The 24,961-nt window shown below is 35.3% G+C and overlaps 1 protein-coding gene across 2 annotated transcripts in view; it reads left to right on the top strand.

Moving 5' to 3' along the window:
- RNF217 (ring finger protein 217) overlaps positions 1-24,961 on the top strand; it is a 129,606-nt gene that overhangs the window by 88,608 nt on the left and 16,037 nt on the right. For both annotated transcript variants that reach the window (XM_074397518.1, XM_003932377.4), the window contains exons 3-4: positions 3,331-3,495; positions 22,808-23,009. In XM_074397518.1, coding sequence (XP_074253619.1) covers positions 3,331-3,495; positions 22,808-23,009 — 367 coding nt within the window. The remainder of the gene's footprint in view (positions 1-3,330; positions 3,496-22,807; positions 23,010-24,961) is intronic.

The following is a 24,961-nucleotide window of genomic DNA, read 5'->3' as shown; positions in this document are numbered from 1 at the left end:
TGTGGTTATGAGATGGCATATCATGTGGAAGAATAACTGTAAATAAAAGAGTGGAGGAAGATGCAGTGTTGATGTCCATATGTGTTTATGTAAGGCCAATTTGGAAAAAGATTGAGTCCAAAATGAATGAAGCATCTTCAAACCAAAAATCTGGAACAATTTCAGATGTAGTCTTTTAATACCAAAGTTGTTGGGGTTGGCTATTAGTCTTTTTATGATTTTAATTCAAAGCAAATTAAGATTGATTTTGATGTTTTCAGTGAGAGATAGTAAGCAATCTAGTAGGAATTTAACTTACTCATATTCACTGGAGAGCCTGCCCCATAACTCTGGTCACAGATTGCCACTAAGTCTGTGCTGTTGGTGAGGATTTGCAATAGGATCTGCAATAGGACTTGGTTGTTTATTATAAGCCAGAGTCCCTGGTTTGGACACAAAGTGTCAGATTCCTTATTATTCTGGTGCCTTAGGAGAATCATGCATTGCTATAATTGTCTTCATTAGAGATTCACAAATGTGATACTTCAGCACTTAGTCACAAAGATCTCTGAGCCATTAAATGTCTTACATTTATAGAGCAAATCCCAGTTTCAAAGCATCTGTACATTTATTCCAATATTCATTTCATAAATATAATCTAAAACTGATTAAAAACCAGAGAGATCTTTTCAAAAAATTTATTTAATGTTACTAGAGTCTAGTGAGTCAGAATTATGAATAATGTCCAATAGAAGATAACTGAATTAATTGTTCAGGTCCTCTGACTTAATGGTAGATGCATACGGAAAAGCAATGTTTTTCCCACTTTCCTCATTTCATTCATTATATTCAAAGGAAGACCCCTTGCGATATTTACATCTAGTCTTCCTCACTCAATGACAAATGGAAGTAAACATTTTATGATGTTTTCTTAGCTGAATCTCATCTTCTTCAAGTTGTTTTCTTTTAAAAATGATTTAATTGTAATGCTCAAATAAGGAAAAACATTTTAAATAGCTGAATAGTAACATCCTTTTCTTTTCTTTCATTTTTTTAGTTAAGCCAAGTAGTTCCCCAATTTGTACAGAGTAGATATTGAAAAGAATTTTCAGAGTTCACCTTATCTTGGTAATCATGTGGAATTCTGACTTATTGAATAGTTAAATGATATGACCATCTTTGACTGCTACATTTTACGTTGTCAATTGTCAAAGAACAAATGCCGTTTAGTGTAAGAAGTATAGTGAAAAATATGCTAACATTGGAGCCAAACTGATGTTTAAATTCCTTTTTAACACCTATGTGCTGTGTTACCTTCGGCAAGTTATTTATTCTCTCTGAGCCTCATTGTTATCATCTCTTAACTGAGATGTTCATGTCTACCTTCCAGCGTTATTTTGAGGATGAAAATAAATAATGCATATAATATATTCAGCATCGACATTACCATTAAACAGAATTTTCATAAATAAATAAACAGGATCTTTTAAGCCTTATGACAAAATGCTATTTTTATATAAAGTTAATAACAAAAGTACTTTTACTGCATATTTGCACAGGAAGAACATTATCCATTCTTGACATGAGTGAAAATTACAGTGCTTTGAGCCATTAACAGAAGAGCTGTGATTGTCATTGCCGCTAAGCTAATTAATCTCTATAGTAGAACTGCCATTGTCAAAAAATTGGTTTCCCCCAAAATTAAGTGACAATATTGTGTACAGTTTACCAATGGAAATTCTAACTTTTAAAATGTAGTCAGTGAATTCAACGCGTGCTGCAGTGACATAATGGAGAGAAGCAAAGAGAATGCTCGGTTATAAATATCATGCAGAATGAGACTTTTTTTCTTTTTTTGAGACAGAGTCTCGCTCTGTTGCCCAGGCTGGAATGCAGTGGCATGATCTCAGCTCACTGCAACCTCCGCCTTCCAGGTTCAAGCGATTCTTCTGCCTCATCCTGCCAAGTAGCTGAGACTACAGGTGCATACCACTATGCCCAGCTAACTTTTTTTTTTTTTTTTGTATTTTTAGTAGAGACAGGGTTTCTCTACTTTTTAGTAGAGATGGGGTTTCACCATATTGGCCAGGATAGTCTTGAACTCCTGACTTTGTGATCCACCTGCCTTGGCCTCCCAAAGTGCTGGGATTACAGGTGTGAGCCACCGTACCAGGCCATAATGAGACATTTTATTAATTCATTGTAATCACATGGGGCTCTGCAAGTAAGGTTATACCCATATTCTTTTAGAGAGTTAGGAATGGAAATAATGTGTATGAATGGAATATTCCACTATCATTCAAATAAAGGAAGTCAGATAAAATATCTTCCCTCTCAAGTGGAAGACAGATATTCTCATTGAGCTGACGTATGCACTGTCATATACCCCCTCACAGAAAGATGAAGCCCTGTTTCTGATGGCTAAGTACTGGCCACAGGACCACCATACTGATATATTTATAATAATAGAATGCTTTGCATGATTTTTATAATTAGCCTCCCTTATATTGGTAACAAACCAGGAGTATCCATTATTTTAGGTGGTACTTCATAGCAAGTGCTGTTCTAGCAGTTTGTTTGTTAATGTGGTTTTTTTTTTTTTTATTGTTGTCGTTGTTTTGAGACAGAGTCTCTGTTGCCCACCGCCTGTGCAGTGGCATGATCTTGGCTCACTGCAACCCCTACCTCCTGGGTTCAAGTGATTCTCATGTCTCATCTCATCCTCCCGAGTAGCTGGGATTGCAAGCATGCACCAACATGCCTACCTCATTTTTGTATTTTTATTAGAGATGGGGTTTCACCATGTTGGCCAGGCTGGTCTTTAACTCCTGACCTCAAGTGGTTCACCTGCCTCAGCCTCCTTTGCAAAGTGCTGGGATTACAGGCCTAAGCCACCGGGACTGCTACTGTGTTTTTATTTGATAAAGCATTTGTAGGGCTTTTTAAAAATAAAATGAAATAAGCCAGTCTTAAGAAGTCAATGGAAACGGCTGAGTAATTTGTTAAAGGGAAAGGTGAGTTAAAGGGCAGCCTGAGTGTATGGATCTGGGGCCTTGTGAGCCTTCCAATTCAATCAGGGAGATTGTACTTCAATCTGGGAGATTTTCTTAAAGTTAAATTGGTTTCCAGAACCAAATGTTTAACTCCAGTATGGCCTACAAATAGCCACGTCATCCTTCTGAAAGCAATTCTTTCCTTTAGTAACAGAGTCTTCATATCTTAGTGTAGTTTTGGTATTAAAGAGAGGAAGGCATAAACTTTTAGCTGATTTCCCCAAGCATCACCTGCTTATTCTTTTAGACACTTTCAGGATATCCACTCATAATTAATGCGATTTTTTTTCTTACACAGATCCAGTGCCCTACCTGCCAATTCATCTGGTGTTTTAAGTGCCACTCTCCTTGGCATGAAGGTGTTAACTGCAAGGAGTACAAAAAAGGAGACAAATTGTTGCGTCACTGGGCCAGCGAAATTGAGCATGGGCAGAGGAATGCCCAGAAGTGTCCGAAGTGCAAGGTGAGATAACTTTTAGGAGAAAAAGAAAAAACATGTGCATCTGGATATGACTGAACACTATTTACAATATTGAAGCGAATTATAACTGTCTTAATGCAGGTAGGTAGAAAAAGAGTATTTGCTCTTTTATTTTAGAAAAGTATATAATTAAACTGAACATTTTTATAAACAATGTATATTCTTTTTATTTGCATTACACTTCAAAATTTAAAGAGGCCACATATAAATATTGACTTAAGACATTGATGTCCTTATATTACATTGAAAAATGAGGATGTACTTTATAGGAAAAATACAGCATAAAAGTGATATGAAAGTATTAATCTAGTCTGCCACATGTACTATAATTAGTTCTCAATTATATAGGCTCTGAATACTTGCAATATTTTGCTTTTCTTTCCCTGCTGCCATTGCTGATCACTTAAAATTTACATTAAATTAAACTGATTGTTTTGTTTTTTATTTTGTAAATCTGGTGACGTAAAAGCTCATAGCTAAAATCAGGACTTAGAGACTTTATGAATCCCACTTTTGATCCTTCTTCTGGTAATCGTGCAAGTAATCAAGACTTAGCAGGCAATTTGAGCTCAGACTTAGTAAATCCAACCAGGAAGCTTTGGATTTGATGTTTATACTATAAGGATCTGTTGAAGTTTGAGAGTTTAAAAAAATCTTACTTTAGAATATCATATGTGTATATATATGTGTGCGTATACTTTGTGATACGTGGTTTCTACCCTTTGCCAAATTTGTTTTTGGAAATAATCTCTAAATTGGGCTAATTATCTTTTAAGCCCAATTCTGCAATTCCTTCTTGGAGACTTAACACCAGATAAATGAAACTTCAGTTATCAGAAATTGTTTAAAATTTAATAATTGTGAATACAATTGGAAGTAAAAGTACATTCTAAGCCTATAAATGAGCATAATAATAATAAATGTACAGATTCATTATACCAAATTTGCATGGTAGTTTATAAATATAGTAAGCGATGTCTATATTTGGCCTGAAGCTTTCCTTGTAGAGGCAAATTCATCACAATCACCCATTTAGTTTTAGGGCTATTTCAGATCACTGCATCAGTTGCTAAGTACACTTATTTTTCATTCTATTAAAGAACAACTAGAAAATGAAGCCTTTCCTTGCTTTCTCTTGTCTTTTTAGTTTATTCAAAACTACTTCTCAGTTTCAAACAAAACAAAGACCAATAGGAACTTAGAGTACAGTTAAATTATACTACTTAACAGTTATTCATAAATACACTTTATATCCTTTGGAAAGCTGTGAAAACAATTACAAGTTAGCCTGGTTCTAAAACTGGATTTTGCATGAACAGCACTGCAGCATTATGCATTGGGGAAATTCTGAATGAACGGATGTAACACAAAATACATACATTTGTGACTGTAATCTCTTAACACAACCTTAAATGGACTCTGATGTAAAGAAAGAAAAGGAAGCCAAGCATGGGGAATTTACTGACTGCACTAACAGCCTCCCACAGTTGTAACGAATGTAGATAAGCAGTTAAAGTATAAATGCTGCTTCTCCTTTGAAGTAATAGCTAAAAGGTCAGGGCTGTAAAAGGGATTACCTTTAAAATAGCTGGAAAAAAAAAAAAAAGAACCATGAAATCAGTTTCCATTATTACATTGTAGAAGAGAACCTACTTTCTGGTGGGATTTGGGTTCTATGAAGTTTATGTCTGTTTAAGTCATATTTTATGACTTGTTTCGAGTATAAAAGGTTTCATTTTTCTTTCTCTTTTAAGCATGACTTTAAAACTTTACATATACTTCTGATCTTTTCCATTGGATGTTAAAATTATATTCCCCGCCCCCCTCCATGAAACATTTCTTTTTTTTTTTTTCTTGAGACTGAGTTTCACTCTTGTAACCCAGGCTGGAGTGCAATGGCGCGCTCTCGGCTCACCGCACCCTCCATCTGCTGGGTTCAGGCAATTCTCCTGCCTCAGCCTCCCGAGTAGCTGGGACTACAGGCGTGTGCCACCACGCCCAGCTAATTTTTGTATTTTTAGTAGAGACAGGGTTTCACCATGTTGACCAGGATGGTCTCCATGTCTTGACCTCGTGATCCACCCGCCTTGGCCCCCCAAAGTGCTGGGATTATAGGCGTGAGCCACGGCGCTCTGCCAAACATTTCTATTATTATAACAAACCCATGAGGAGATAATACTCAATGAATTAATGTTTGTTTTATACTGCAAGTCTTTTTTTAAATAAATATATCTTTTACCATTTATAAATATAAAATAGGAAGATGATAGGAGTTTCTGAAAAAGAAATGAACAATTTGTCACATAATGCCTCCAGGTAAACAATTATATATTTTCATATAAATGCTTTCAAGCATGATAACCAAATGTATTTAAAATTTTGTTATGAAAGTGCATATATATGTGTGTATATATATGTACCCTACTATAGGTATAACTTAAATTGGTTCATGATTTTAGTAAATATTGTTATTTATTTATTTCACTGGAGACAGAGTCTTGCTCTCTTCCCCAGGCTAGAGTACAGTGGCACAATCTTGGCTCACTGCAACCTCCACCTCCCAGGCTCAAGCAATTCTTATGCCTCAGCCTCCCAAGTAGCTGGGATTACAGGCATGAGCCACCATGTCTGGCTAATTTTTGTTTTTTTAGTAGACACAGGGTTTCACAATGTTGGCCAGGCTGGTCTCAAACTCCTTGCCTCAAGTGGTCTGCCACCTTGGCCTCCCAAAGTGCTGGGATTACAGGTGTGAGCCACAGTGCCAAGCCATATTTTGATTTTCAAATGATTTGTTTATAAAGGCAATATAACATCAGATAGAAATTTTGAAACAGAGGGAAAACATTCACCCAAAACTCTTCTGTTCCAGTATACTTAATCCTAATATCTTATTGTATGTCCTTGGTCTTTCCCCCATTTAAATGACTTTTTAAAAAGTTTTAGTTGTAGCGTTCAAATAATTTAATATCCTTAGTTTTTTCACCTAACACTGCAAGCATTTCTCCTATTACTAAACAGTTTTCTAAACATTTACTTCATTAAACATGAACTGTGTAACACTTGCTTAAATATTCCTTCACTCTTGGAAACCAAGGCTTGCTTGGTTTGTTCTGGGATTTTTAAAAAAATTGTGTATTATAAATAATGTGTTGATGATATTCATCTTGAATATATTTTTACCATATTTTATACCTTTGAAAGCATATATATCTAAAGGTAGAATGACTGGGTTAAAGGATATCCAAGTTGTTAGTATTTAGCACATACTGCCAATTTGCTTTCTAAAAGGAATGACTCAATTTATAATTCCACCAAGAAAGTTTGAGGACCTGTTTTAGGATGAGCATTTGTTGGCATTTTAAGTATTTTTTAAATATTAATTTAACAATTTAAATTTTTTTTTATATTTTATGGTTTTTTTGTTTCCTTGTATACTGAATATAAATTCATATATTTTTGAGTTTGTAATGCCCCCTTTTAAAATGTTCTGTTCATACTCTTTGCCCATTAATGTGGGTCAGCTTGGGGCATATTTTTATTATCAAATTGTATGAGCTCTATATTCAGATTATTAACTCCACTTCTGGCACATTTTCTCCACATTTTTCCTGTTTTCCATTTCTTCCTTTTTATTTGAGTGGTAGATTTCTCTCTCTCTCTCTTTTTTTTTTTTTTTTTTTTTTTTTTTTTGACTTAATTGGTTTGCATATGTATGGTTTAATTTTGGTTTGTTTGTTTGACCAAATATATTATTCTCTTTCTTTGTGGACAAATACACAAGCACATGTATCATATGAACACATATTTTTATATATTTACTTATCTTTACATATCTTCATAAATATGTTGCTTCTAAGTTTAAAAAGTCATCTATTATCCAGAAGTTTGATTAAAAGTTCAATTTTCTTTTTTTCTTTTAACTATTTGATTTTTTAATATTTCAACTCTTTAATCCAACCATAATTTATTTTAGGTTATTATGCATTGGGTACCTGAACTAACATTTTTTCCAAATTGAAATCATCTAACCCAATTGTGTTTATGAGATGATTTTCCCCTTATTAATTGATTTGTAATTTCTCTATAAATTATATCTTAAATTGTAATACTAAATGTTATTTGGTAATATTTATTCCTTTTCTTACTGCTAAGTTTTAAAGAAAATTCTGTACTTACACTGATGAATTTTAAATGATTATACCTTTGTAAAATTTGCTAATCTAAGAGAGGTTTGGTAATCTATTAATTCATTATTTTAATTAGTATACTAAATGAAACGAAATTTTATTTTATTTACTTATAAACATTACTTCTCTCTTAGTGAGTTCTTATGTTTTTCTCAAATGGATAGACCAATTTAATACATGGTATAGTATTATGAAGAGATTTGACTTTTGCTTAGAAATCAAAATTTTTATTTATAATTGTATTTTGGCATATAATAAGGATGAACATTTAAAGTTTTTTTCCTCATGAACAAGATACTTATTTACAAGGATGATATTTATAGTAAGATAAAAATATACAAACATCTAGAATTTATTTATAGAATACTTTTATGAAAACATTACACCAACACATTAAGATCAACTTTACTTAGCCATTTTTATTTGAATCTCATTATTTCTTTTTTTGTTTCTTTGAGATGATTCTTGCCCTTGTCACCCAGGATGGAGTGCAATGGTGCAATCTCGGCTCCCAGGCTTAAGTGATTCTCTTGCATGTCTCCCGAGTAGCTGGGATTATAGATGCCCACCACCATGCCTGGCTAATTTTTGTATTTTTAGTAGAGATGATGTTTCATGGTGTTGGCCATGCTGGTCTCAAACTCCTGACCTGAGGTGATCCTCCTGCCTCAGCCTCCCAAACTGCTGGGATTACAGGCGTGAGCTATTGCTTCATTGCTTCTTAATGCAAAGTATTTTTCAGTCACTTATGAAACACCATTTTTTATCTTAACAATGAATTTTCTGCTTAATGTAAATTCTTAGCCTACAGGAAATATGTGCTAATTTTGAAATGTCTTCTTTAGTTATCTTATTTATCACAAAAAATAAATCTAGACTTAGTTATTAAAATCTGGTTCATAATAGTTTGAAGATTAAATTTAAAGCAAGTAGGCAATCTAAATTTTGTTGGCGGTATTAGAGTATTCAGTGTCATGCAAAAATTCATTTTAGACTTTTATAGCACAGATTAGATACTAAAGTCTGAGTTAAGCAAAAAAATTTCTAAGTCAAAAATTGAAAGTGAGATGTAGGCTAAAAATAAACACAGGATTATACATTATAAAAACAAACACAGTTAATAAACACTGCCACATACATACACTAAATTATAATTTATTTTATTCTAGGGTCAACATATTCATTATTTCTAGATGACAAGAAGTCACTTTTCTGTTTTTGAAAGAAATACCAAATGTGAATAGTCATTTCTGGATTCTGATATGTTGTCTCTATACAAAGTGCCTTTGTCTAGTGCTCTTTGTGGTGTTAGCACAGTAATAACACCAACATGTTCTGACATTTATTACATGATCAGTCTCCTTTGTAGTTATTACATGGTCTCATCCAAACTTCAGATGTGATACTAAGGTTCTTCTGTCAGTGTACCATTCAGATCTTCATTATTAAGTGATTTCATAAAACTTTAAGGTGTTACACAATAATTTTAACAGGCTTGGTAGTGTGAAAGTTACATTTGTTGTCTCAATTTTCAAAATAAAGTTGTAAACAAGGGGTAATTACTCCCATTTCAAGATGCGAAACCAGTTCCAGAGAGTTTAAGTCATGACCAAAAAAGCAGGTAGAAAAAGTGAATTTTTCTACCTATGAATAATTCATAACTTATTATGAATTTGGAGTTAGAGGGATTTACTTGTCATGGTATTTCCCTTTAGATATTTTATTCTCTTAAATCCTGCAGCAGAATGCTTTGGATAAGAATTTGTTGATTCAAAGAAAATGACTAATTTTCCCCTGTTCACATAAGATCAACACAAAAGCCATTTTTGTGCTCTCTTATATCTGTGGCTATGTAACTTGTGGTCACTGAAATAAAAATGTGAAGTAGTAATGTTGTATCTTATAGATATCCCACAATTCCTTAGTACTTCCTATATCACTACAAAGGCACATGCAGGAGTTGATGACCACTTTAAAATAGTGCCCATTCAGGATAAAATAGTTTCCCCTTAACTACTGATAAACCATTTTTAACTCTCCAGATTGCATGAAATCACTAAATCTGGAGCAGGGGTTATCATTGGCACTATTTTTGTGGTATGCCAAACTCTAGACCTTAGTTGTTAGAAGCATGATTGTTTGATGGCCCGTACTTTCTAGGCTATTAACTGCATTGTATTCAATACCCTATTTTTATGACAAATAATGTTAGTACTTGTTTACTATCCTGAGATAAATATATATAATGTAACTACCTATGATATTTTATTTTAAAATTCAGTATGTTGTCTTAGTTATGAAATAGAAATAAGTGAAAATATTATAATGAAATAATGCATATTTTAACATGTAAATACTCAGGTACCATGATGTTTTATGGTACCGAAAATGAAGAAATAATGAAGCAGTCAAATTTGTGCATGTGTTTAGATTTAACAAACCTCGAAGTAAAATTTGAATGTTATCAATGTCTATCCTTTATATTTAATATTTTTAAATGAAGACAAAATTAATATGTGTGTATATATTATTTATATATTATATGTAATTGCATGCCATCTAGACTTGTATGTGTATACATATATGTATTGTTGTATATGTATACATATACATAGTTATGGTACTAGAAAATTCAGTGTACATTAAAACCATGCAAACATATTTTGGGCTTACATATAAAATAGAATTACATTCTAAATACAAGCAGTCTCATCAAGTTACACAGTAGTTCTATAACTAAAAAGGTCACATATTAAAACCATGTGAATGTTATTTTGTGTTTATATATAAAATAGAGATTGGATCTAAGTTAAGATATTTGAAACAGATTTTTACCAGTATGAATGTCCGATACCTTTAAAAATTACATGAGAAAAGCTCAATTCTTTATTGTGCAGAATATTTCAAGCATTGCAGGACATCCATAAATGCCAGCTTCACTATCTTTGTGACAACCAGACATCCCAACAACAGCAACTAAATTCTGTAGCATCTCCTGGGGCCTGAGAGCACCAGTTGAGAGCTCTGTTACAGATGATGAGGGCTTCTGTGAAGGGTGAAATTCAGTGATCTGTGTACACAGGACATTGAGTTAAAAAGCTGCCCATTTTCCATGTGGGTGCTGGTGGAGACATTTTTGCTAAAGGATCTAAAGCTTTCTTATGTAATTCATTAGTTTCCATTTTCATTTCCTTTCAGGTTTTAGCAGTTCCTTTCTCTTTCTACAGCAAACTACACGTAAAATTAAAAAGAGGGCACACATTTTGCTGTTGGCTCAGTGGGTAGGCAGATCAGAGAGGTTTGGGGAACTGTGTGAAAAGCTGTATATCCAAATACCTACTCAACATCTTCAACCTGCTCTAATAGACTTCTTCAATGCCATGTGTTCTCTTCTCCCAAAAATAGTCCTTCTTATAGCTTCTCCATCTCAGTAAATGGCTACTCCAGTATTCCAGCTGCTCAGGCCAAGAACTTTAGGTTATCCCAGACTCTGCTTCTTTCACTTCCCACGTCTGGTGAGTCATTAAATTTTGTAGATTGTGCCGCTAAAATAGATTTAGAATCTGACCACATCTTAGCACCCCCACTATCACTAACCTGGGACAAGGCATCATCATCTTTCCCTCTCCAGGATTCGTATGATAACTTCCTGACTGGTTTCTCATTCATTCTTCACAATGTTCTTAACCCAGCAGCTAGAATGGTGCTATTAAACATAGGCAGATTACCTCACTCTGCTCAAAACTGTCTGTGGTTCCTGTCTCACACAGAGCAAAAGTTAGTCCTGTGATGACCATGTAATCCGTCACCCTCTGGACATGTCCCCATTTTGTGACTCCTCTCGCCTCATCTTTAATTCCTTCACCCTGCTACAGTCACATTGCACTGCTTCCAATCAGCAGGTATTCTCCCTTTTCTGGGTCTCCACACTTGCCATGTCTCTGTGTCTGGAATGTTCTTGCCACAGATGTGTGCACGGCCAGCTCTCTCACTCCTTACATGTTTTTGAGGAAAATTCACCTTCTCAGTAAAATTTCAAATGGTCACTTTATGTATAATTTCAAACTACCCTCCCCTACATCAGTAGGTTCCATCCCCTCCCATATGCCTTATGTTTTCTCCATAGTATGATATTACTTATCACCGCTTAAAATAATGAACATGTTTTGCAGCCGTGAGAGCAGGAATTTGATCTATTTTATTCTCTGGGTTTCCTCTAGTATTTAGAGCTGCTGCCTGGCTTTGGATAGCACTAAATAATAGATAATGGCTGAATAAATGAATGAACTTTTGCATTCTACCTTATATGGACTTTTAATGCGAATTTGTTGTGTGCCCTGTAGGATGTGATGCTTTTTCTCCTGGAACTTGCAGAAGGAGAGACATGGTCCCTAGGCTGACAATGACAAACAGTATTGCACATCAGTGGAATGTTGCAGGGAGTATAATACGAGGGTTCATGGCCAAAGGACTTATCACCATCTTGAGGAATCCGAGGGAGCTGGGTTGTTAAGGATTGTTGGATGGATTATGACATGATGAAAGGCATCCAGAAGAGGGAGATTACAATTAAAACTGCAAAGGCACAGAGCCAGGAAGTGTTTGATGTACGTGGGAACCACAAGTGTTTTGTGCCTCACTTAGCGTATGGTTTATGGAAGGAAGTGGTGAAAGGTAGGGCTGGAGAAGCAAACAAGAGGTGGGACTTTGCCGACAACATTAAGATAGTTGGGTTTTATCCTCCAGACTATAGGGGCCATTGAAAGACACAAGCAGGAGAGTAGCGGTGTCATTTACCAATGAGAAAATATTTTTTCATGCATTTGGCATAGCTTATGAATATGTATTTGTTTATACAATTGGTTAATGTCTGTCTACGTGTATAAGCTCTTTAAAGACAGGAGCCATGTCATATGTTACCAGTGGACAAATAATTATTTGTTGAATGAATGAAAGACAGCTAGATGTTTCAGGAACGTGAGATTGCAGTCAGTTTAGGAGGAATTGAGATGCAAGTAAGATTTATACTATCAGATTTATACTTTAGGTTGGCTGCTTGTTGATTTTATTGTGGTAGTTGTAGACATCTAAAAGAAAATAATGACAGTATGAGCTAGGCTAATTGTCAAAGGGCTGGAGGAGAAAAGAGTTAGATAAATATTGTGGGGTTAAAACTACCTGACCTTGGTGGAGGTTTGAATGTGGGAAGTAAAAACAGGATAACCACCAGATACTTAGTATGGGTGTCTAAATGGATGGTGATACCATAAACTAAAATAAAATAATGGAGATAGAGTTAGATTTATTTGTTTCTTGTTGCAGTGGTGAGCCGTCAAATGATGATGAGTTTGGTTTTGTTCACTTGACTTTGAAATGGCTGTAAGCCATATAGGTGTATCTGACCAGTAAACAGTTGCTATGTGAGTTGGAAGCTCAGGAGCCAGGGCTTCAGCAGAAGTAAAGATCCACCTTTATTGGAATAAAGTTGAAACCATTTGAATGTGGAAGAGATCACCCAAGGAGCAAATGCAAAGTGGTGAGTCATGTGTGGAATTAAGGGCTTGGTGAAGGAATAGGAACCTCAGAGAGAGGAGAGGAGAATCTGGAAAAAAAGATGTCATTGAAGCAAGAGTATATCAAAGGTTAGGAAGAAGGTACTGAGCAACTGATTTAATGACAGAGACACAATAAGATAAAAATTTAAAACATGTTCATTATATTTGGCAGTTAGGGGGTCATGGATAATATTCATGTGTTTTGTAAAAAAGTATTTATCAAGGACATGCTGTCTGTTGGGATTGTGAAAGCCCCTTTAATGAGATAATGAAAAAGAAGTAAGTTATCTGGGCCCTTGCAGATTTTATAGACTGGGAGAGTAGAGAGTTTGAATGGAGGGATACAGGTAGTTGATGAGTTTTAAAATGTAGAGTGAGAAATGCTGCAACAGGACTGATGCAGGGTGCTTCTCCATTAGTAGATACATGCCGTAAATATGCTGTATTTAGCATTTGCTTCTTACCTTTAAGTTCCCTTAACTGGTGAACTGCTACTTGTCCTTCATTTCTTAGATCAAATGTCATTTTCTTAGAGAAACCTCCTCTGACCCTTATTACACCAGATTAAGCTCAACTGTTGAGTATTGTCTTCATGCGTTCTACTTTTTCTTCATAGCATTTGGCGTAGCTTATGAATATATATTTGTTAATGCAATTGATTACTATCTGTCTACACCTATAAGCTCCTTAAGAGCAGGAGTCATGTCAGACTTTATCAATGAGTCTGACATGTCATGAAAATATTTTTTCATGCATTTGGCAAAGCTTATGTGTATTTGTTTATACAATTGGTTAGTGTCTGTTTACATGTGTAAGCTCTTTAAAGACAGGAGCCATGTCATATTTTATCAATGAGCGAATAATCATTTATTGAAAGAACAAATGAATGAAAGACAGCTAGATGTTTCAGGACCATGAGATTGCAGTCAGTTTGGGAGGAATTGAGATGCAAGTGAGAACAGTGAGTGGAGTATTCTTTGTAAAAATGAAAGAGTGAGAGTAATCATTGGCTAAAGGATCAGGTGGAATGAAAGGAAGGAGTCAGTAGGGTGGGATTTATAATCACAGAGAGGACAGGTGAAGACGAAGCTGAAGGAGGGGAAAACGCATCTGAAGATTTCTGAGAACATGGGGCAGTGGGATCAAGGGAAGTGGTGTGGAAAAGAAGGAGGAAGGAAATTAGGCTAATTTACTTATTCCTCAGGCTCTACCCTGAGGAATAAGATTTGGACAGTACATTGTACTTTAAGGAATTATTGTCAATATAAATTAATCATAAGACAACTCGAAACATGAAATTTTCTGTAACAAAAAGAAACCAGTACCTTGAAGATAATTAATGTTATCAGAGAATTAGTGGCCTTAAAAAGCTAACATTATAGCAGGAGACACCAAATAATTTTGAAGTCACCATCTTAATTATTTTTGCAACATAATCTACTGTGATAGAAGCAACTGATTCTTATTCATTCGGAATTTTACATGTGATAATTACCTCTAAATAGTAGTCTTCTACTCCTAGTCCTTGATATTGTCTGTTAACTCCCTGACAAGGCAGTTGAGGATTCATTTTACTTACTTGACTGAAGCTGCATTCATATTGCTGCAAGGGATGTGATTTCATTCTTTTTTGTGGCTCAGTAGTATTCCACGGTCTGTATATACCACATTTTCTTTATCTCATCCACTGTTGATGGGCACCTAAATTGATTCCATTTGTTTGCTATTGTGAATAGTGCTGCAGTGAACACGCAAGTGCATATTTTTCATAAACTGATTCTTTTCTTTTGAGTATATACCCGGTGATAAGACTTCTGGGTCCAACTGTAGTTCTGAGTTCTTTGAGAAATTTCCAAAGTGCTCTCCATAGTGACTGAACTAATCCACATTCCCAACAATAATGTATAAGCTTCCCTTTTCTCTGCAGTCTCACAACATCTGTTGTTTGTCTGACTTTTTAATAGTATCTATTCTGACACGTGCGACATCTCAGGGGATTTGTTTTTTATTTCAATAGTTTTGGGGGTACACATGGTTTTTGGTTACACTGGTAAATTCTTTAGTGGTGATTTCTGAGATTTTAGTGCCTCTATTATCTGAGCAGTATGCACTGTGCCCAGTATATAGTCTTTTATCCCTCACTTGCTTTCCACTCTTAACCCCGACGTCGAGTCCCCAAACTTCAGGAGATCATTTTTATACCTTTGCATCCCCATAGCTTAGCTCCCACTTATCATTGAGACCATACGGCATTTGGTTTTCCATTCCTGAGTTACTTCACTTAAAGTAATGGCCTCCAGCTCCATCAAGTTGCTGCAAAAGACATTATTTTGTTTCTTTTATGCTCCTGAGTAGTATTCCATGGTGTATGTATGTTTTCTTTTTCTACTCATTGGTTGATGGGCACTTAGGTTGGTTCTCGCAGTTGTCAATCGTGCTACTATAAACGTGTCTGTGCACATGTATTTTTCATATAATGATTTCTTTTCTTTTGGGTAGATACCCAGCAGTGGGATTACTGGATCAAATGATATTTTACTTTTGGTTCTTTAAGGAATCTGTTTTCCATAGTGATTGTACTAATTTGCAGTTCCACAAACATAAAAGTGTTACCTTTTCACCACATTCACGCCAACATCTATTGTGTTTTGACTTACTAATTATGGCCATTCTTGGCAGGAGTAAGGTGGTATCTCATTGTGGTTTTAATTTGCATTTCCCTGATGGTTAGTAATGTTGAGCATTTTTTAAATATGTTTGTTGATTGTTGGTACATTTTCTTTTGAGAAATGTCTAGTCATGTCCTTTGCCAACTTTTTGATGGGGTTTGTTTGAGTTTCAGGGGATTTTTTTTTTTAAAGCTTTCCTTGTAACTTTTGTTTCTACTAAATTCTTCCAGATATCAAAACTCATCGAGGGAAATACATATATGAAAATACTTTTAAAAATAAATTAAAGGTTAGGATTTTATTAGAGTAAAATATTTGTTGGGGGCAATAATACGTAACAGTCAATTCTGTAATCAAATGCTGCTGAAACAATAACTTAAGCCTTCATTTCTTGGTGAAACTGGAGACAAATACTTGTGGGCAGAAGTGTACTGATTTAGTCAAAATATTGTATGTTCAGCAGTTCATTTATTGTTATTCTTCTACTTTATGATTAGGGAGAACCTTATTTGAAAATAACAGGCCAAATTCCTGTTCTATCTTTTTAGATACTTTGTGGGCATTTTATTGAACTAAACGTAAACAACTTGAGAAGGATTTTATTTTATTCATGCAGATGGTTCACAAGTTAAGATAGTCTGACATGATTTTGACTTTTCTTATCATTTTTCAACTTTTCCATGATGTGAAAGTAACATGCATTTGGTAGAAACCATACTTTGACTTTTGATCATTTCCCAGGCTCACAGTAAGCTGGGCAGTGGCAGTGAGCCACAGCTGGCCATCACGCGCCATTATGAGGGTGAACAACTGATACTTACAGTGGACTGGGTTGCCAGCAATTTTTGGATATTGTGTTTTGTGTTTTCATATCCTATGTCTACAAATTGCTTATTTTTGATCTATCATATTTTCAACTTGGAGCATCTGCCAGTATATATGTGTATTTTTACATATATATATATATAATGTATATATAATATTTTATATATTATTTGTATTTTATATAGGTTATATATTTTTATATTTATATATTTATATTTTATATATATTTTATATATTTATATTTTATTTATATTATATATATTTTATGTATATTAAATATATATTATATATATGAATATATGAATATATGAATATATATTGTATATGAATATATATTATATATACATGTGTATTTAAAATATATATATAATTATATTAAATATAAATATATATATTAAATATATGTACATAATGATTAATCTCTTATTACAGGTCTTAATCTGTCCTATGAAGACTATCTTACACACACAAATGGTTCCTGGTGTCATTTCTGTCTACTTCAACGTGGACTTAGTATCAAACTCTTATAAGCGACTGCCTAGCTTATTCTGAACATTTCATCTTATAACCTTAAGTATAGAAAGATATAAGTAATGTTTGGTGCCTATATATTCAATTCCATAAATGTCAGTCCTTATTTCTTATAGATAGAAGAAACTATGAGTACTAACAAATCAAATGTCATTTGTGGTTTATGAGTTGTCAATTTCATCTACTGGATTAGGATTACCTAGTCTTTCTCTATTTAAGTAAAAAGGGAATTTAAGTAGAAAGAGAATATGATACTAAATTGTAGCCACTTGGACAATTCGTTTATTTTTTAGCAGAGTTAAACCAATGAATATTTTTGAAGCTATAATAAAAAATAAAAGCAGCTTCATTGAGAACAAATTGAACTTTCTGTAAATATAATTTAAACCTATGTTTTAAGGCTTTATGTTTTAAAAACAAAAATGGCACTATTAAAGTGAGACTGATAAAGATGTACTTGGGAAAATTCATTAACATAAGAAATGTATTATCCCTTGATGATATGAGTTCAAAATTAAAACTTGCTTAGCAAATGTAAAAAGTAATGTCTCCTGTGCTAGATTAACTTGCTTTTTGTTAGTTTATTTCTCTATTCATATCAAATAATAAAATATTCATATGTAATCCAGACATTCATAATAATATTAAAGGCAGCACTGTGTACTTGACAATTGGTAAATAATGAAAGAATTTTTTCATGATTATGTGTATAAAATACTCAAATTAATCTATAAAGCCATATAATCCCAAAATGTACAGGTTTGCTATAGAGCTTGCAATTGTATCACTTCCTATATAGAAGTACTATTTGACCAACAGGATTTTAGTTGCCTGCTGCATTTGAAATATGATGATACTAATAAGAAAGACTGTTAAAAATAGAAATGCTAGAAATTGCAGTCTTTTTTTTTTTTTTTTTTTTGAGACAGAGTTTCACTCTTGTTACCCAGGCTGGAGTGCAATGGCGCGATCTCGGCTCACTGCAACCTCCGCCTCCTGGGTTCAGGCAATTCTCCTGCCTCAGCCTCCTAAGTAGCTGGGATTACAGGCACGTGCCACCATGCCCAGCTAATGTTTTTGTATTTTTAGTAGAGACGAGGTTTCACCATGTTGACCAGGATGATCTTGATATCTTGACCTCGTGATCCACCCGTCTCGGCCTCCCAAAGTGCTGGGATTACAGGCTTGAGCCACTGCGCCTGGCCAGAAATTGCAATCTTAATTATTTAAATGAAATAATAAATAGGCCACATAAAGATTTTAGAACCCAGTGAAGCAATATTACAAACAGATATAAAATGACAGTGAAAATCACATGTGAAATTTTGAGGCAAAACTTATTGGAACAAGTATTCTGTCAGGAAAAGTTGTGATGTCATCTGTAGGGACATGGATGAATCTGGAAACCATCATTCTCAGCAAACTGACACAAGAACAGAAAATCAAACACCTCATGTTCTCACTCACAGGCGGGTGTTGAACAATGAAAACACATGGACACAGGGAGGGGAGCATCACACACTGGGGTCTATCTAGGGGCTAGGGGAGGGACAGCAGAGGGTGGGGAGGTTGGGGAGAGATAAAATGGGGAGAAATGCCAGATAGGGGTAACAGAGGAATGGAGGCAGCAAACCACATTGTGATGTATGTACCTATACAACAATCCTGCATGATCTGCACATGTACCCTAGAACCTAAAGTAAAATTAAAAAAGAAAAAAGAAGAATGTGAATTGGCTGGTGGAATGACAGAAACAATATGGCTTGTGGAGGGAGAGCTGACATGTTTGACTGTTTGACAAATAATACGATTGATCTTCTGGTCCTACCTTTTAAGTTTGTGATAAGAGGCTGCTTCGCATAATAAAGAAACAGAAATGAATTCCAAATCCTTTCTCACTCACAAAGATCATCGCTGAGGCAGTTTACTTTTCTGAGCTCTGGTTATGAAAAAGAATGCCGATTTCATGGTGCGATTTTAAGACTTAGAAGTGCTGTGTACGATGCTTGGCACGTAATAGGCTCTAAACAAAAATTAGCCCTCTCTCCTTGGTAGATTACCCAGGACACTACTATCAGTGTCAAATCAGGAAATTCATTAAGTTGTATTATCTCCATTTTAAGATCAAACACAATATATAGTCAAAAAGTTGAGTGTACAGTGTTTTGGGTTTTCAGGAGTTGTCGTCAAACATGTGGTTTAAATAAAGACCAGAAGTGATTCAAAGGTCCAGTAAGGCTGTTGGTCTGTGGTATTCCCAATGCCTTTTACTGTGCTAAATAGATATGGCTACAGTAACCATTGATAAACATGAACAACAGAGGGAAAGTGCCAGACTAGGGGAGGATTTACAGAAAGCTAAAGGGTTTAAGCTTCAGAGACCTTCACCTGCACACACCCCTTTTTAGGCCTTGTATCTAATTTTTAAGTTACATTATTTTGCTTAAAGAAGGCCCCCAAATTAAATAATCTATAGGCCCGGCAAAAGCTGGATCCCCCTGCTATTGGTCTGTCATATAAAAGGGGGAAAAAAATCACTATGACCAAAAAGGAATAAGGCAACCAATAGCAAGAAACATGAGTTTTGCTTTTCTTGCCCAAATCATGATTTGATGGTAACCCTTGATCCTAGGTGCTTACATGCTTTTGATCACACATTAGCCCTTGCCTACCGAGGAAAGCACGCTCTAGTCCAGCATCAGCCTAAGAATTGCCCATATGAAGAAGTAGGAACTGCCTGTCAATCCAGGAACTTGCAGTTAAATTACACAGGTATTTGATTTCTGGCATTTTTAGGTGGGTAAAGGGGAAGAATTAGATGGGAACCATCTTTATATTGACCTGACTCCATATGTACCAAAATGAGTTAGGCACTGTGCATAGATTATCACATTTTATACTACTTGGTAAGGAATATTATCTCACTTGAGGCTTGGGAGAGGTGAAGTAACTTCTTTTTAAACCGCTAGTGGAGCTAGAATTCAGACACAGGGCTTTGTGAAGTCAAAGCTCGTGGTCTTTTCAACCTCCCTGTAAGGTTGAAGCTTACTTGCCAGTTGTCAATCAGCCACTGAAAATGAATGGACATTTCACCTCCAGTTCACCTGACAATTTTGAATACTTGAACTCCTGCCAGTCAATTGGCAAGCTTTTCTTTCTTGGTCCCTTCATTTCCCCATGTATGAGTGCCTGCCTGTAATATACTGCATTCTACTTTATTACTTCTTCAAAATGGTCACAGTCACCAAGAAACTCTCCAGTTAGGTCGGTAGACAGACAGAAGATAGACAGATAGGAAGAAAAAAAGATGAGGGGTGTGGGGGAAGAGAAAGAGGTGTTATTTTTTAAATAAAAATTTTATGATTGCTATGATTAATAGCTATTATTATTTTACAAGCAGCCTCATGAGTTCTTTTGAAATTCATGTTGTTCTTTTAAATTTCAGCTTTACATTTTAGCTATTTAATCCGTAAAACTGAAACACTGCTCATAATTTGGAGTTAGCAACTTCAATTTTTTATTCCTAAGACCTATACAACAAGGTTATAATTTAAAGTAAGGAAAAATTTTCATCTCTCAACCTTTTCATTTCTCCTTTCACAGAGCTCTTCTCTTTTTCCTGGATAATTTTTTTTTCCACCTTCATAATCACTGACCAGTTATTTGTAATGCAGTCATAACTATACTACTGCAGAAATTCAAGTCAATACAGTGCAATAGTGGAGGGAAAGGATAATTTTAGATGAAATATGTAAAGCTGTGGCCTGTGGCCAAGGCTTGACTAATGAGTCAAACAACTACTGAAGGATTTGACACCCTTGTTAATTGTAAAATTCCCATTGCATTAAAATGTTGACTGACACTTTAGACCCAAAACAACATAATGAATAGAAACTTGCACTAATCAAAATGGTACCGGGAACATGTTAAATATGAGTTCTAAGCAAAGAACTCATGTATGAATGAGTGAAGAGGTGACTCGAATGGACCAAGTACCTCCTTCAAGTGCAAGCTTGTCCAGCCTGCAGGCCACTTGCTGCCCGGGAGAGCTTTGAATGCAGCCCAGCACAAATTTGTAAACTTTCTTAAACATTGTGAGCTTTTTTTGCAATTGTTTTTTACCTCATCAGCTATCGTTAGTGTTAGTGTATTTTATGTGTGGCCCAAGACAGTTCTTCTTTCAGTGTGGCCAAAAGATTGGACACCCCTGCCGTAGTGAAATAGATGGTTTTTAGGAGGTCTCATTTTAGTAACAGGAAAGCTTGGCAATTGTATTAGTCCATTATCATGCTGCTCTGAAGAAATACCTGAGACTGGGTAATTTATGAAGAAAAGAGTTTATTGACTCTCAGTTCCACCTGCCTGGGGAGGCCTCAGGAAACTTACAATCTTAGTGGAAGGCACATCTTCACAGGGCAGCAGGAGAGAGGATGAGTGCCAGGAGGGGAAATGCCAGATGTCTATAAAACCATCAGATCTTGTAAGACTCACTCATTATCACAAGAATAGCATGGAAGAAAGCACCCTCATGATCCAGTTCCCTCCACCTGGCCCCCTCCTTGACATGTGGAGATTATTACAATTCAAGGTGAGATTTAGGTGGGGACACAGAGCCAAACCATATCAGCAATGTAACCAAAATATTATTTCTTTTGATTAACGTTAGGTTAAACTGTGTTAAGGTGTCTTACGATTATTCATGCAGTGAAGTGTGCACAGATAAAGATGGCTCTAATTTATATACAGTATCTTTCCATGAGAAAGTTGAGTGTCCAATTTTATCTCAAAGAGTAATGTCTTGATTATAACATGGTCTCAGTGCTTGAAGCAGTGACTACCACATTGCGTATATGGTGAACTGTCCAAAAATGAAATCCTTGTTACATGATACTTAAAGTGTGTTCACATGTACCTTTTGTAACAATAGAGAAAGGTGCTTAGTTGCACAGATGGCATTATACAAACAAATCTACAAACAACACATTTATAAATAATATAGAACTGGAAAATAAAATGGTATTGCATACATTTATATCTGCTATCATTTCCTTCAACAAATAGAGACTTCTGCTTGTTTTAATATTTATTCACAAAAACTTTTATATAAGCCTTTCTTTTAAGGAATGCTCTTTATCTCTGCTTATTCCCCTAAGCTGGCTCATTCTTGCTGATCATAGCATAAGCAAAATATACCTTCAAAGCCTTTAATATTTTCTCCTAACCATTGAGTTAGGTGTATGTCTGAAAAGATAAATGTGTCTTCCTTGGGATATATTTGTTTTTATATTGGTCAAGATAAGCCAACAGCTTGAGTACCTGAATATTATCAAGCTTTGCACATATGAAGGTATTTGGTAAAAATATAATCTTGGAGGGTATGATTATAAGCAAATTCACAGCCTCAGGAGTGCTATGAGAGACTTTTATTTTGGTAAAACTCATAAGTGTCATTCCATAAAATTTGCAGTTTTACTTTCTAAAAACTCAACTAACCCTTTCCTTCTCTTTCCCTCTCTTGCTGATACAGATCCACATCCAGAGAACTGAAGGATGTGACCACATGACCTGCTCACAATGTAACACTAATTTTTGTTATCGATGTGGGGAGAGGTACCGCCAGCTCCGATTTTTTGGAGACCACACATCAAACCTCAGTATATTTGGATGCAAATATCGCTACCTCCCGGAAAGACCTCATTTAAGGAGATTAGTGCGAGGGTCAGTCTGTGGTGAGTGTCTGACATGCTTATGTGTATCTTCCCTGGGAATTAAGTCATGAAAATAGAACTTAGAAATGTGCAGCCAGGGATGGGGGGCAAAAAAAAAAAAAAAAGAAATGTGCAGCCATGATAATTTAGATCACTTGCCACGTGCCCAGTATTCAGAGGAGGATATTCTCTCACCCTTTAAGATTAAAATTTAAAACTTACATTTTGTTAGCAGGACACTACTTAAATGAGCAAGTAGAGTTTGTCTGAAAAAGCAAATTATTAATTACATGCAGAAATCTGAGGTTATTTGCCTCTTAAATTTCTGAAACCCTATCATAAGCCACTTGAGAAGAGGGACAGTGTCACATTTATTTTTGTAATGGACAATATCCAGTAGCAAGTCTTATACATATCTTCTACCCATTCATGGAGGACATGCAATACAGTACAGCATGGAACATGGTCTAGGAAGGTGGGGGGAATATCCACCTTTTAGAGCCTTGTAATAGAGTCCCATTAAATATATATATAATTGATAAGTTGTATATATTTTCATTGTTTTAATCATTAATAGGTAACAGTTAATATAATTAATAAGTATCAAATGCCCTCAGTGCATACAAACCCCAGTATAATTATCCAAGTGAAAATGCTTTTGTGGATTGACTTTTTACCCCCTATTCCTCAACAACACATAGTTACACAACCCCTTCCCACACTGGCACACAAATATGCAAATGGAAACAGGCAGCTGACCATAGACAAATCACTCTGGCCAAACGCCACTGGCTTTGGGTAATACGGAGTTCTTTGACCAAACGTTTCTTCTTCTACTCCTCTGGAATGTATTCTATTCCCTTCTGCTCTGGGATGGAACCATCCTCTTTTTCATCACATAGATGTCTGTTAAAATTCCTTTTCTGGCAGTGTTTCTGATTGCCTACATGGCAATCCTTTTTATTATCTTTCACATTTTCCTTTTCCTTCCTACTTTTGCCCAGTTACTTTATGGAAAGTCTTTATATCTCTCCTTAGCCCTTTGTCACTTCATGACTGTTGTGAACCATCTTCCTCCTTAGAAGTGTATGATAGCTGATCAGAACAAAGCTGATGTTAGTGATAGATTCTATCAGGTAAAAGAACATATATATTCAAACGCACTTTCACATATGGAAACCAATGCCATCATTTTCTAAAGTCTATGTGATCTTTATAAAAATATTCTTCCTGAGGTTAATTGAACATAAGTTTCCACAGCCAATAGTATTCAATAGTCAGCACTGCTTTTAATGATTTTCCACTGTGTACCGCTTCTTAATTTGCAAATATGGTAGATGTTATAACTGTATAATTGGTTATAATTATATGACCAATATAAGGTATTAAACAGGTATTAGAGGGGTAACTAGGGAATTTAACCTTAACCTCTAATACTATGAGAAAATTAATTGCAAGTTAAGTTTTGAGATAGAACCTATTTGCAAATCTATGCAGAAAGCAACTTGAAAACACAAAATCACTATATTTTCTGCTTTGTTATTTTATTTTCTACCTCAGTGCCTCCTTTAATTTTATTATGGCAGGGTGTTCACTTCCATTCTTTGTTTGTTTGTTTGTTTGTTTGTTTGTTTGTTTTTGAGACGAAGTTTCACTCTTGTTACCCAGGCTGGAGTGCAATGGCGCGATCTCGGCTCACTGCAACCTCCGCCTCCTGGGTTCAGGCAATTCTTCTGCTTCAGCCTCCTGAGTAGCTGGGATTACAGGCACGTGCCACCATGCCCAGCTAATTTTTTTGTATTTTTAGTAGAGATGGGGTTTCACCATGTTGACCAGGATGGTCTCGATCTCTTGACCTCATGATCCACCCGCCTTGGCCTCCCAAAGTGCTGGGATTACAGGCTTGAGCCACCGTGCCCGGCCCATTCTTTGTTTTAAATAGAGAAGACATTTGTTTTGCTCATGGTTCTAGA

The sequence above is a fragment of the Saimiri boliviensis genome, chromosome 4 (assembly GCF_048565385.1).
Source record: "Saimiri boliviensis isolate mSaiBol1 chromosome 4, mSaiBol1.pri, whole genome shotgun sequence".
Lineage (NCBI taxonomy): Eukaryota > Metazoa > Chordata > Mammalia > Primates > Cebidae > Saimiri > Saimiri boliviensis.
Note: the sequence above shows the minus strand (reverse complement) of the source record. Positions and strands in the feature narration are given on the sequence as shown.